The 14554-nt window shown below is 47.6% G+C and overlaps 1 protein-coding gene across 9 annotated transcripts in view; it reads right to left on the bottom strand.

Annotated features, from left to right (window-relative positions):
* LOC122924889 (receptor-type tyrosine-protein phosphatase F-like) overlaps window positions 1-14154 on the bottom strand; it is a 245091-nt gene extending 230937 nt beyond the window's left edge. For 7 of the 9 annotated variants that reach the window (XM_044276418.1, XM_044276424.1, XM_044276422.1 and 4 more), the window contains exon 1: window positions 14004-14154. In XM_044276418.1, the coding sequence (XP_044132353.1) occupies window positions 14004-14088 (85 nt within the window). In that variant the 5' untranslated portion in view covers window positions 14089-14154. The remainder of the gene's footprint in view (window positions 1-14003) is intronic. The other 2 variants (XM_044276426.1, XM_044276425.1) reach the window with 1 other exon arrangement.
* Between the last annotated feature and the right edge of the window lie 400 nt (window positions 14155-14554).

Raw genomic sequence — 14554 nt, 5'->3', positions numbered from 1 at the left:
CCTGATTGTTATAGGCCCACACCATCTCAGACAAGAACTGAGGCCACTGTAACTTCTTGTCCTCCTCCAAAGTCCGCATCATCTGTAGCAGAGTTCTATTAAATCGTTCGCAGGCTCCGTTTCCTTGGGGATGGTATGGAGTCGTGTGCGACTTCTTTATCCCGTAGATACGTTGAACTTCTTTCATTACATGTCCCTCAAAGCAAGCCCCTTGGTCAGAGTGGATGCGTTGTGGACACCCGTACACTCGGATGAAATCTTGGCATAGGGCTCGAGCTGCTGACTCAGCGGTCTGGTCCTTGGTGGCGGTCACCACCGCAAATTTGGTGAAGTGGTCCACCATTACGAGGCAGTACTGGTGCCCACTGTTGGATGGGCCCACCATTAGGTAGTCTATCATGACGATCTCTAAAGGTTCCTGGGTCACTATGGTTTGCAGGGGAGCTCTTTGTTCTATTGCCTTATGGATCTCACAAGTTCGACATCTATGACATACTTCTTCGACCATTTGACGGAGAGCTGGACAGTAAATCAGTCGCTGTAGCCACCGAAAGGTCTTCTCATGACCAAAATGTCCATTCTTATTATGAGCCTCAAGAGCCAATGATTGAGCCAGTTCACTAGGCACTACGATTTAGTAACAAATGTCGATTTCAGAAGGCAGATATACCTTTCGGCATAGTACTCCATTTTTCATCTCTAACTTTTCCCACTGACTCAGGACTAATAGCATTTCACGGGTCAGTCGTTCTCTTTCCTCTTTACAGGGCTTCTTGCCTTTCTCAACACACTTGATCATTTTCGCCAGCCCCTCATGGGCCTGCTGTATTTGCACCCATTCCTGTAGTGAGGGGCCAAAGAAAGGAGCCGTTTCGGTCCCTTCCACTGCACACTGCATAGCAGTGACCAAGGCTTGTGAAAATCTGCTGAAGTCAGGCATCTCCACATGCTCCAACTCATGATCCACGTCTCCGCTGGGGGCCTGGGTAGTTACCCTAGAAAGTCCATCGGCATTTTGGTTCTCCGTCTTGGACCGATACTTAATGCGGTAATTGAACTTAGACATTCGGGCTATCCACCTCTGCTCCAAAGCCCCGAGCTTGGCATTTTCCAGGTGAGCCAATGGGTTGTTGTCAGTCAGTACTAAGACTTCAGCTCCGGTCAAATACTCAGAGAATTTCTCAGTCATGGCCCATACCAGTGCCAACAGTTCTAACTTGAATGAACTATAATTGTCAGGGTTTCTCTCAGAATCTCGCAAGGATCGGCTGGCATACGCTATGACATGCTCTTGGCCATCCTGGAACTGAGATAGCACCACTCCGAGACCATACAGGCTTGCATCGGTATATAGCTGGAAGGGCAAGTGGTAATCAGCATACGCCAAGATTGGGGCCGTTGTAAGAGCATCCTTCAATGCCTGGAAGGCGTGTTCCTGTTCAGGGCCCCATTTCACGGACCGGTTCTTCGGACCCCCGGCGGTGCCTCGTAGGAGAGCATTAAGTGGCGCTGCTACTCTAGCAAAGTCCTTAATAAACCGTCGATAGTAGCCGGCTACTCCCAGGAACGCCCTCACTTCTCGCAGGGTAGTCGGTGTCGGCCAGTCTTGAACAGCCGCTATCTTGTCCCTTGACGGCCTCACCCCTTCTCCTGATACACAATGACCCAAGTAATCAATTTCAGATTGGAACAACCGACATTTACTGGGTTTCAGTTTGAGCCCATGTTCCCGCAATCGTTGAAATACTTGTCCCAACTGGCGGAGATGGTCCTCAAAGGTTGCAGAGTACACTATAATGTCATCCAAGTAGATGAGAGTGAATTCAAAGTTGAAGTCACCAAGACATTTCTCCATCAATTGTTGAAACGTTCCAGGTGCATTTGTCAATCCAAAGGGCATCCGGTTAAATTCGTATAGTCCCATGGGCAAGATAAAGGCTGTCTTTTCCTTATCTTTCTCGGCCATTGGCACCTGCCAATACCCACTAGCCAGGTCTAGTGAGGAGAAGTAGCGGGCTCTTCCTAGTGCTGAAAGGGACTCCTCAATCCGAGGTAAGGGGTAGGAATCTCGTACGGTGCAGGTATTCAACTTTCGATAGTCTACGCAAAACCGAATGGACCCATCTTTCTTCCTTACTAGTACCACTGGAGCTGCCCAGGGACTTTGGCTTTCTTGAATGATCCCACCCTGCAGCATCTGGGTCAACAGTTCTTTCACCTCCTGATACATCTGTGGAGGAATTTGTCGGTAGCGCTCTCTGATTGGAAGGGTGTCTCCTGTGGGAATCTCATGGTAGATCCCTGTTGTACATCCAAAATCTTCAGCATGACGTGCAAAGGTTGTGCGGTTTTCCAATAACAGTTCATCTACCTTCTGGATCTGTTCCAGAGAACACGAAGAAGTCTCTATCTTCATCTGTTCTCGAATTGCACCGCCATTCCATTTAAGGGTGGGGTTCTCGCCTTCCCCCATAGACACGGTTACGGCCCATTCACCTCGTTCAGCCGGCCTCAACTGCATCGGGGTCGCTTTCCTCACTTCCTCCGGAGTCACATAGAGGTTAGCCAGGAGCCTTCCTGGGGCTAGGTCTACACTCTGATCCTGAGTGTTCACACATCGGAGGGGTACTCTCCCATTGCGGACTACTGCCAAGGAACGGGCTACTAGCGGATCAACACTTCTTCCGGCTGTCGGCAGTGGTTCTATCAACACAGCTATGCCCTCTAGTTTCCTACAGGTGCCTACAGGCATGGACACTATCATCTCCCGTCTGGGTGGCAACGTAACTTTTGTATGCAGAGGGACCGAAATTCGAGCAAGAGGACACTGTGCATCTGAACTTTTCTGTAAGCCACATGTTCGGACCAGCCGCTGGAAGGCCGTTTGAGTAGGCCGATGGCTAGTGGTTTCTCTCCAATAACCGTGACCTTTCTTTTCAAAGAGAATCTGATCCAATTCTTTTAACACATTCATCCCCAAGATGACAGGGACCTTTACTTCATGTGACTCCTGTACTACCACAATGCCTTTCTTGCCTAGATCTTGGCCACATAATCTGACATTCATCCAGGCCACTCCCACCACCGGTACTGGTAACTGATTAGCTGCGACCACTCGTATGAATGTATGGGGATCATATTTCACATGTCGCTGAAAATACCGTTCGTAACAGTCTCTACTCAGGGTCGTTACTTGGGAACCCGTGTCAATCATCCCGGTAACCGGAATACCTTCCAATTCCATCTGTATGATGGGACTTGCAGCGATCAGATCCTCTTCAGGGCATTCTCCTCTCATAGTCTCCTCAGTTTCCCCTACTGCCCGCCCTACTGCAGGAGGGGATTTCAGTTTTAACGGCGGTCTCTCATAAGCTTGTCGCTGCTCTGGACATCTAGCAGCAATGTGGCCCACGCGTCCACACTCCCAGCAGCGTATTTCCCGTCGCTCTGGCCATCGGTTTGGGCCCCTTCGGTAAGCCCCATCGCTCTCTCCTGAGAGTTGTACTACATTATTGGGACCCCTTCGGTAGGTCCTATCCTCATCCCTCCAGTAGGGTTGTGGGTGATTCTGACCTTCTTGGTGTGAACGGCCCACCCCTTCGTCTCTAGTTTTCTGGAGGCCTGCAATTCTCATAGAATTCTCATTACAATTGGTTTGTAGGTGTTCCATTTGCTCTTGCAATTTCTGCATTACTGTAAGTATCTCTTTAACTGTCCCTTTTTCCACTGTTTCTGGGCCAGAGCTAGCCCCCTGCGACAATGTAACTCCAACTGCGGTCTGAGGCTTCTGAACCATACTATTGGCACGTGAGATGGCCTCCACCTGTACGTCATGAAATTTAGCATCAGTCTCCCGTCGTATAAAGTCCTGCATAGCAACAGTCAAACTGCCATCACGGATCCCCAGAACAAACTGGTCACGGAGTGTCCGATCAGGGTTACAGAAGGCTGGTGAGCCCCCTCTTTCCTTCCCTTGAATATCACGGAGCAGTTCTTGTAGGGCATTTGCATACTGAGGGAGACTTTCATTCTCCTTTTGTACCCTCTGGAAGAACCGTGCCTGTAGGGACCCCAGCAATGCGGTTTCTCCATAAATAGTCTCTAGAATCTGGACAACTTGCTCAAATGTCTGTCTTTGTTCAAATGGCCGCAATATCACTGTAGTCTTAGCATCTCCTTGTAATGTTAATATGGCTAGCTCTACTAGTACTTCTGGTGCGGTCTGGTACATGCGCTGTACCATTCGTATCTGCTCTGCCCACACACTCACAGACATATTATTGCCATCAAACTTTGCTAACTGACTCATTACAGCCCCTGCTGGCATTCTTCCTCCAGCACCATCCCTCCTAATGGGTGCGTCGCCGTCCATTCTGGTAGGCGGATCCTGCCGACTACGCCAATTTGTGAACCGAGAGCAAGGCAGGTGGTATGACTCCGCAACCAGAAAAGAGTGCGTACGCAGAAGTCAAGATTAAGAAAATCGCATTTACTATAAATTAATAAAAGCAGGTTAACAATAAAACAGTATGAACAATTCAAGTCAAATACTACAACAATTTCCACCTTTGCTGTGTCCGTGTTCGCGGTGCGGACACTAAGGAATAGCAGTCCCAGGAACTATCCCTAACTGACCCTAACTTTCAAGCGGGTGCGCACCCCCCTTATCCCAGTGGTCCAAGTGGACCTCTTACAGTTTGTGGAAGTGCACGGTGGGGCCCGATGTCGTCCTTTTCCTTTATAACCAGCGCAGGATCCGCAACAAAGATGTCCTCCTCAGCAGGCCGGAAAACCAGATGGATATAATCCAGAATTTTACAGTGACTGTCCGGTACCTCGACAGCACTGTGAGTCTCTTTACTGTTTGGGGCAATCCACTCAGCCCAATGTCAGCTCCACAGGTTAGCTGCTGCACACAGTCCTTTTTAACTTGGCTTCACTAAATGCACGGTCTCTTTATACTCCATCCGTCTCTAGACTGAAGTTCACACAGCTTGGCTGCACAGGAACGTCCTTTAGTATCTCCACACACGTCTTACACAGCACAGAACTTGCTTTCTATCTAGCCAAGATGGCAGCCGTTATCGTTTCAGTCCCTCTTCCTCGTTCTTCCTGCTCACACTGAGGCAGGCTGACATCATAAGGGGCGTGTCACTTCAACACTTAACTGCTGTTTTAAAGAGCCACTACCACATTAATACACTTTCTCTATGGCAAACTTCAATGCAAATTGGTCCTATGCTGCCATCTACTGACCAAACGAATACTGCAGGCATTTACATTTATCTGTATTACTAGAATAGCATTATACATTAGATTTTAACACAGTTTACCAGGATAACGAAACTTAGACACATTACATGACTGTTTCTTACAATGTCACACGGCAGCGTTCAGCTCTCCATCTCACAAACATTTGAGAGAAAGCGTAAATTCCCACCTAGCCACCCTCGATCCCTGGCCCTGAATGCCAGCATTTCTAAACTACTGGCCTATGAAATGCTGTCATTTAGGCTGGTGGACACAGACAGCTTCAAACAGCTCATGTCGCTTGCTGTCCCACAGTATGTTGTTCCCAGCCGCCACTACTTCTCCAAGAGAGCCGTGCCTTCCCTGCACAACCAAGTATCCGATAAAATCAAGTGTGCGCTGCACAACGCCATCTGTGGCAAGGTCCACCTAACCACAGATACGTGGACCAGTAAGCACGGCCAGGGACGCTATATCTCCCTAACTGCACACTGGGTAAATGTAGTGGCAGCTGGGCCCCAGGCGGAGAGCTGTTTGGCGCACGTCCTTCCGCCGCCAAGGATCGCAGGGCAACATTCTTTGCCTCCTGTTGCCACCTCCTCCTTCTCGGCTTCCTCCTCCTCTTCTTCCACCTGCTCATCCAGTCAGCCACACACCTTCACCACCAACTTCAGCACAGCCCGGGGTAAACGTCAGCAGGCCATTCTGAAACTCATATGTTTGGGGGACAGGCCCCACACCGCACAGGAGTTGTGGCGGGGTATAGAACAACAGACCGACGAGTGGTTGCTGCCGGTGAGCCTCAAGCCCGGCCTGGTGGTATGCGATAATGGGCGAAATCTCGTTGCAGCTCTGGGACTAGCCGGTCTGACGCACATCCCTTGCTTGGCGCATGTGCTGAATTTGGTGGTGCAGAAGTTCATTCACAACTACCCCGACATGTCAGAGCTGCTGCATAAAGTGCGGGCCGTCTGTTCGCGCTTCCGGCGTTACCATCCTTCCGCTGCTCGCTTGTCTGCGCTACAGCGTAACTTCGGCCTTCCCGCTCACCGCCTCATATGCGACGTGCCCACCAGGTGGAACTCCACCTTGCACATGCTGGACAGACTGTGCGAGCAGCAGCAGGCCATAGTGGAGTTTCAGCTGCAGCACGCACGGGTCAGTCGCACTACAGAACAGCACCACTTCACCACCAATGACTGGGCCTCCATGCGAGACCTGTGTGCCCTGTTGCGCTGTTTCGAGTACTCCACCAACATGGCCAGTGGCGATGACGCCGTTATCAGCGTTACAATACCACTTCTATGTCTCCTTGAGAAAACACTTAGGGCGATGATGGAAGAGGAGGTGGCCCAGGAGGAGGAGGAGGAGGAGGAGGAGGAGGAAGAGGGGTCATTTTTAGCACTTTCAGGCCAGTCTCTTCGAAGTGACTCAGAGGGAGGTTTTTGGCAACAGCAGAGGCCAGGTACAAATGTGGCCAGCCAGGGCCCACTACTGGAGAACGAGGAGGACGAGGATGAGGAGGAGGTGGAGGAGGATGAGGATGAAGCATGGTCACAGCGGGGTGGCACCCAACGCAGCTCGGGTCCATCACTGGTGCGTGGCTGGGGGGAAAGGCAGGACAATGACGATATGCCTCCCACAGAGGACAGCTTGTCCTTACCCCTGGGCAGCCTGGCACACATGAGCGACTACATGCTGCAGTGCCTGCGCAACGACAGCAGAGTTGCCCACATTTTAACCTGTGCGGACTACTGGGTTGCCACCCTGCTGGATCCACGCTACAAAGACAATGTGCCCACCTTACTTCCTGCACTGGAGCGTGATAGGAAGATGCGCGAGTACAAGCGCACGTTGGTAGACGCGCTACTGAGAGCATTCCCAAATGTCACAGGGGAACAAGTGGAAGCCCAAGGCCAAGGCAGAGGAGGAGCAAGAGGTCGCCAAGGCAGCTGTGTCAATGCCAGCTCCTCTGAGGGCAGGGTTAGCATGGCAGAGATGTGGAAAACTTTTGTCAACACGCCACAGCTAACTGCACCACCACCTGATACGCAACGTGTTAGCAGGAGGCAACATTTCACTAACATGGTGGAACAGTACATGTGCACACCCCTCCACGTACTGACTGATGGTTCGGCCCCATTCAACTTCTGGGTCTCTAAATTGTCCACGTGGCCAGAGCTAGCCTTTTATGCCTTGGAGGTGCTGGCCTGCCCGGCGGCCAGCGTTTTGTCTGAACGTGTATTCAGCACGGCAGGGAGCGCCATTACAGACAAACGCAGCCGCCTGTCTACAGCCAATGTGGACAAGCTGACGCTCATAAAAATGTACCAGGCATGGATCTCACAGGATCTGTCCGTCCCTTGTCCAGATTAGACATTAACTACCTCCCCTTAACCATATATTATTGGACTCCAGGGCACTTCCTCATTCAATCCTATTTTTATTTTCATTTTACCATTATATTGCGAGGCTACCCAAAGTTGAATGAACCTCTCCTGTGTCTGGGTGCCGGGGCCTAAAAATATCTGACAATGGACTGTTGCAGTGGTGGGTGACGTGAAGCCTGATTCTCTGCTATGACATGCAGACTGATTCTCTGCTGACATGAAGCCAGATCCTCTGTTACGGGACCTCTCTTCTCTGCCTGGGTGCTGGGCCTAAATTTATGAAAATGGACTCTTACAGTGGTGGGTGACGTGAAGCCTGATTCTCTGCTATGACATGAAGACTGATTCTCTGCTGACATGAAGCCAGATTCTCTGTTACGGGACCTCTCTCCTCTGCCTGGGTGCTGGGCCTAAATATATGCCAATGGACTGTTGCAGTGGTGGGTGACGTGAAGCCTCATTCTCTGCTATGACATGCAGACTGATTCTCTGCTGACATAAAGCCAGATTCTCTGTTACGGGACCTCTCTCCTCTGCCTGGGTTCCGGGGCCTAAATATCTGAGAATGGACTGTTCCAGTGGTGGGTGACGTGAAGCCAGCTTCTCTGCTATGGGACCTCTCTCCAATTGATTTTGGTTAATTTTTATTTATTTAATTTTTATTTTAATTCATTTCCCTATCCACATTTGTTTGCAGGGGATTTACATACATGTTGCTGCCTTTTGCAGCCCTCTAGCCCTTTCCTGGGCTGTTTTACAGCCTTTTTAGTGCCGAAAAGTTTGAGTCCCTATTGACTTCAATGGGGTTCGGGTTCGGGACGAAGTTCGGATCGGGTTCGGATCCCGAACCCGAACATTTTCGGGAAGTTCGGCCGAACTTCTCGAACCCGAACATCCAGGTGTTCGCTCAACTCTAGTCACAGCACATTTATTTTATGTGATCTGAGGCATGGGGGTTTCATCCGAGGTCTGAATGGAGGGGTATTATTTATATTGGGACTCTTATGTAAGGTCTGATTGGGGGTCATTCACATTGGGGTCTGAGTTGAGGTCTGATTGGGGGTCTCAATAACATTGGGGGTCTGATTGCTGGACTGATCTCAGGTCTAAAGAAAAATATTTTTTTCTTATTGTCCTCCGCTAAAACCTAGGTGCGTCTTATAGGGCGAAAAATACAGTAAATGTATTTTGGGGGATTTTATGTGATAGACCAACAGAAAGTAGCAAGTATGTGTTAAGTAAAAGGAAAATGATACATGGTTTTAAAAAGTTTTAAAAAAAATCTGAAAAGTGTGGCGTGCATTAGTATTCAGCCCCTGTACTCTGATCCCCTAAATAACATCCAGTGTGGCCAACTGCCTTCAGAAGTCCCATAATTAGTAAATCGAGTACATCGGTGTGTAATGTATTCTCAGTATAACTCAGCTGTTCTGTGAAGGCCTCAGAGGTTTGTTAGATAGATTAAAAAGGAAAATAAACTAAAAGTGGCCCCATGTTGTCCAAGTTGACAGAAGGTGGCTCAACACAAGTAGAACGGGCCTGCAAAACTGAAGTTCAGCGCAAAATACTGCCCCAGCAGAACCAAACACCACAGTGCAGCACAACATACTAGCGGAAGGCTACCATTCGGTATATACTACCTATTCTAGAGGGGTCTCAATTTTGATACATGATAAGATCAAATTTGAGTGTGTTGCATATGAGGCCGACGACTGTGGCAGATACCTCTTCTTACAATGCAATATAGAAGGGGTTAAAATGGTAATCGCAAATATATATATTCCACCACCATATAAGCCAGATGTCTTGTATGAATTGCATAGATTTATGTTGTATAGACAGGAATGTATAATGATAGCGATAGGAGACTATAATGCGGTAATGGATCCACTCAGGGATAGAATGTCTAGCAGAGGGGGAAGAACACAAAATGTAGATTTGTTTAAACTAGCCCAGGAATTGAATTATCCCATGCTCCTACCATGAATTAATGCTTAGAGCATCAAATCACTATGTACCCTGCTGGCGGCCGTGAGCAGGGCTTGGGTGGCCCCCTGGGCATTGACCCACCAGTAAATTTTCCAGTAGGGTTTATGGCCAGACATGGCTCTTCACCTCAAACAACAGACCAGGCAAGGAGAGCACCAAGTGGAGAAACAGCTAAGAGGCCCACGGTCACTCTGGAGGAGCGGCAGAGATCCACAGCCCAGGTGGGAGAGTCTGTCCACAGGACAACTATTAGCCATGTACTCCACAAATCTGGCCTTTATGGAAGAGTGGCAAGAAGAAAGCCATTTCTGAAAACATAAGAAGTCCCATTTGCAGTTTGCCACAAGCCATGTAGAGGACACAGCAAACATATGGAAGAAGGTGCTCTGGTCAGATGAGACCTAAGTTGAACTTTTTGGCCTAAATGAAAAACGCTATATAAAGGTGGAAAACTAACACCGCACATCACCCTGAACACACCATCCCCACCGGAAAACATGCTGGTGGCAGCATCACGCCATGGGGAGGCTTTTCTTAAGCAGGGAAGTTGGTCAGAGTTGATAGGAAGATGGATGTACCTCACCTTCCAGCAGGACAACAACCCTCAACATCCAGCCAGAGCTACAATAGAAGGGTTTAGATCAGGGGTGCACAACCTTTTTTGGTCTGGGGGCCGCATTGTCACATCGCTCTATTTCAAGGCGCTCATCTGCCTATTACACGGCCAGTGCAAAGTGACTGGGGAGGAGTGATCGCTGCCACAGTCGTGCTGCAGATAATCGGACATCTTTCATCCTGATAAAATATGCAAATCAGCCGACAAATGAGCGATTCCTTGTTTATCGACTGATCAGCTGCAGGATTATACCGGCCAGATATAAGATATGAGCGCTCCTATGAACACTTGTTCCCAGTAATTGTCCCAAATATCGTGCTGCAGCATAGCCCCTGAAGCCGAAGAGTTATACTTACCTGCTCCCCACCGCTCTGGTCCTGCCCCCACTGTTTACACCTGGCAGTGCATGGACATGGTCATACACCACTCCAGCCAATGACTGGCTTAGGCGGTGATGTGGCCACAAGCAGCGTGTCACTGCTGAAGCCAGTCATTCACTGGAGCCGTGCAAGTGACCATGGCCATGCACTGTAAACAGAGCAGGAACCGGAAGATGGAGGCAGCGGGGGCAGCGCAGAGGACCAGAGCGGAGTGGAGCAGGTAATCATGAATCTTCTATTTCAGAGGCCATGCTGCAGAAACTTGTTAAAAATAATTTTTATCAGAAAAGTGGCGACATTTCCTTCCATCCTGCCTCCTATTTATAAATCAGCGTTTTCCTTCACTGCAGAGGACGGAGCTCACTTGTTTTTTACCATCTCCTGCCAATTCCAAACATTACCTTGCTAATAATTTTTGCAACAATTTTTATTTGGGGGAAACTGTACAAAACGTTTTTAAAAAGTATATTTTTTTCAAACTATAGCTCCTTAGTCTTTCAATATGCAAACTGACACCAAAATAAATGATTATAATTAGTTCCCTATTTCGTGTAGGCCGTTTTGCTATATAATATAAAAAGTTTCACGTGAATGGGGCGGTAATGGTGACGGTTTTGATTGGTGTGGATGTTTTTTCTTTTATGTATTTTTTTTTTATTATTATATTTCTGCGACATAATATGTCCCCCAAAGAGGTCATAAAAAGAACTTTTGGGACACTGTCACTTTTTTAAATTTTGCACTTTTTCCTTTTTATTTTAAACTTCTATTTGAAATGTATTAATATTTTATTGTATTATTTTTTCTATTTTTTTTCTATAATTTTTTTAAAATATATTTTTGCCACATAATATGTCCCCCAAGGGGTCATAAAAAGACATTTGTGGGACAGTGAACACTCTTTTATTTAGAACTTTTTCCTTTCTATTGTATTTTATTTATTTTTTAAATCATTTTCAATTTTTTTGTGTTACATAATATTTTATTTCTCTTTTTTATTTTATTTATATTTTATTATATTTTTTTTTAGTTTTAAAAAAAATTAAAGTCATTTTGTAACTTTTTTTTAAAATATATTTTTACTACAATTTGTCCCCAAGAGGTCACTGAAAGACCTTTGGGAGACAATAAGTGAATTTTTTTTGTACTATTTCCCCTGTAACTGGAGCATCCAAAGGAGCCCCAGTTACAGGGAAACCAGCCTGCTGCGGAGGCTTTGTACCAGGGCAGCGCTCCTCTGTTCCTGAGACGGGTCCACACTGAGAGCGCTCATAGAGGAGAAGACAGAAGCGCTAATAAAGCGCTTCTGTCTTCTCCTCGGCTTCCCCGCTCTCACTAATAGCCGGGGACCCTTTTCGCTCCTGCTACAGGGCAAAACCTGTGATCCATCTGCTGTGCGGCGCTCTGTGCAGAAACACAGCTGATTGCAGGATCTTTGCCCAGCAGGGCGGGGGCCGCAAACTATGGCTCTGGGGGCCACAGGTTGTGCACCCCTGGTTTAGATCAAAGCCTATTCTAGTGTTAGAGCAGCCCAGTCACAGTCCAGACCTCAATCCCATTGAGAATCTGTGGCAAGGCTCACAGACGCTCTCCGTCCAATCTGACTGAGCGCGAGCTCTTTTGCAAAAAAGAATGGGCACAAATTTCAGCCTCTAGATGTGCAAAGCTGGTGGAGACCGACCCCAAAGACTGCCAGCTATAACTGCAGTGAAAGGCGGTCCTACAAAGTATTGACTCACGGGGGCTGAATACTAATGCACGCCTCACTTTTCAGATTCTTATTTATTAAAAATATTGAAAACCATGTATCATTTTCTTTTCACTTCACACAGACTGCACTTTGTGTTGGTCTATAATAAAATCCCAATAAAATATGTAATGACCCAGAGTGCCATTACCACTACTGCACCCCGCTACTGTCTCCTATGGTTAACCTCGTGTCATCTGTGTATTTATTGCAGGCCTAAATACGGTGCATTTCCTATTTTGTAACTGTTCTGTTAAAATGTAATGTGCCTGGTTCAACAGCAGGTGGCAGCAAACACGGCAGAGCTACAGTCACATAGAATGGAGCTTTCCATTCTACCCCCCCCCCCCCCCATTTCCTGCAGGAAGGGTGGGGGCCAGTTCTAGTCGGTTTAGCTTACCCCCTGCTTAGGTACGGGAGCAGTTGCACATCCCTGCTGGACGTGCCTTGTCTAGGCCGGCTAGGGCACCTTTAGCTCTGCTGGATGTGGAGGCCACAGCTTGGAGCCTCTGAAGCCAGGAGGAGTTTCCCTGGATTAAGCTAGAGTCCGACTACAGAAGGAAAGTGCAGCAGACAGCTAAAGCAAAGTTATACAGTCAGCTCGTCAGCACAGCAGAGCCAGAGAGCAACAGATGTAGCAGAGAGGACTGTGCCTGCCACAGAGGTACATGCTAAAGCCTGCTGGGAACCAAGACAAAGTCTGGAAGGCTACTTTCACACTGGCGTTTGGTTTCCGTTTGTGAGATCCATTCAGGGCTCAGCGGTCCAAAACGGATCAGTTTGCATTCTAATGCATTCTGAATGGATAAGGATCCTCTCAGAATGCATCAGTTGCCTCCGTTCTGCCTCCGTTCCGCTTTGGAGGCGGACACCAAAATGCTGTGGATCCGTCCACATTGACCTACATTGTGTCAGGACGTTTGGCTCAGTTTCGTCATTTTAATACCATACGTATTCAGCTCTCAATTATGTACTCAGCTACCGAGCACTCATTACTCATGGTGTAAATATAGGCACAGCGTCTACTCGATTTTAGGTGGTATAGATTTGATACATTTGACATATTTCCCCTAAACATTGAAGTACTATTTGTTTACTGTTAATATACACACATTTGAAACGTTATCACAATAAACATGTACTGATCAGTGATCCACAGCCGAGAGATCGCCTCCCCTAGCCAGTGATCAGAAGCTGAAGTTCTATAGTTTATATTTTAAAGTATAATAACGATATCTGTACATTTTTATTCAAAATCCAGATGGTGAGCGCCTGGTTTTCTTCTTCTTTTTTACTAAAATTGTATCTGCTGTGACGGGGTGAGTCACTCAAAACAGTGCACCACCACCACCAGGTTTGAAAACAATGGAGAGCCACTATGGATGTATTCTACAAGATGTCTTTTGTAGCCTTATCAACTTCTGCTGACATTGGGTTGGAGTGGACAGAGGGTTGGAGAACATGTACAGACCCCCACAGACTGCTGCATGAGCAGGTGGGTACAGTATACATGGGTGGAAGCTCAATGTCTTGTCCTTATGGAGGATCATCTACACACAGGTAGCAGCGTAACATCACGTAACATACGAGAAACCAAACACTGAAGAGTGTGAATCAGAGAAGATCCCTACCTGCTCCTTCAGTCTGGTTGTCCTCTCCTAATCCAGACAGGACCAAGCAGGTGAAGCTGAGCAGACAAGGCCACATGGGTGACATGGTGAGAGGTCTCGCTCGCAGTTCTGGTCTCAGTAAAGTGTCTCGTTTATCACCCAGTTACTGAGGAGGTGGCGAGCAATGTGTGAAGATCTGCTTTCTTCCTCTTTTGTGGTTTAGCTTCAGCTCGGCCTCATCTTCTGAAACCCGGAAATTCTATGAATTAATTTTTACTACTCCACCTAGATATCCTCTGCTGTGCCCTCCATCACTGCTCTTCATGGATTTATGTACCGGGGGGTCTACACTGGATGGGACTGCAGATAAAATGTAGGCTTGTATGGATACTTCTGTATATAGTGTCCATCTTTTGGGGGGACAATCTCTATTTTTGACTCAAGTCCCTTTTTGCTCCATAAATGTCCCTCTTTTTGATCTGAGGGTTCGATATTCATTATTACATTTACAGTATTGATCCAGAAATTGTTTGTTTGGTTCCTATCTATATATTACAGCTCACCTTGTATAT

This window comes from Bufo gargarizans, chromosome 1 (assembly GCF_014858855.1).
Source record: "Bufo gargarizans isolate SCDJY-AF-19 chromosome 1, ASM1485885v1, whole genome shotgun sequence".
NCBI lineage: Eukaryota > Metazoa > Chordata > Amphibia > Anura > Bufonidae > Bufo > Bufo gargarizans.
The sequence above is the reverse complement of the archived record's forward strand: the minus strand, read 5'-3'. Positions and strand labels throughout refer to the sequence as shown.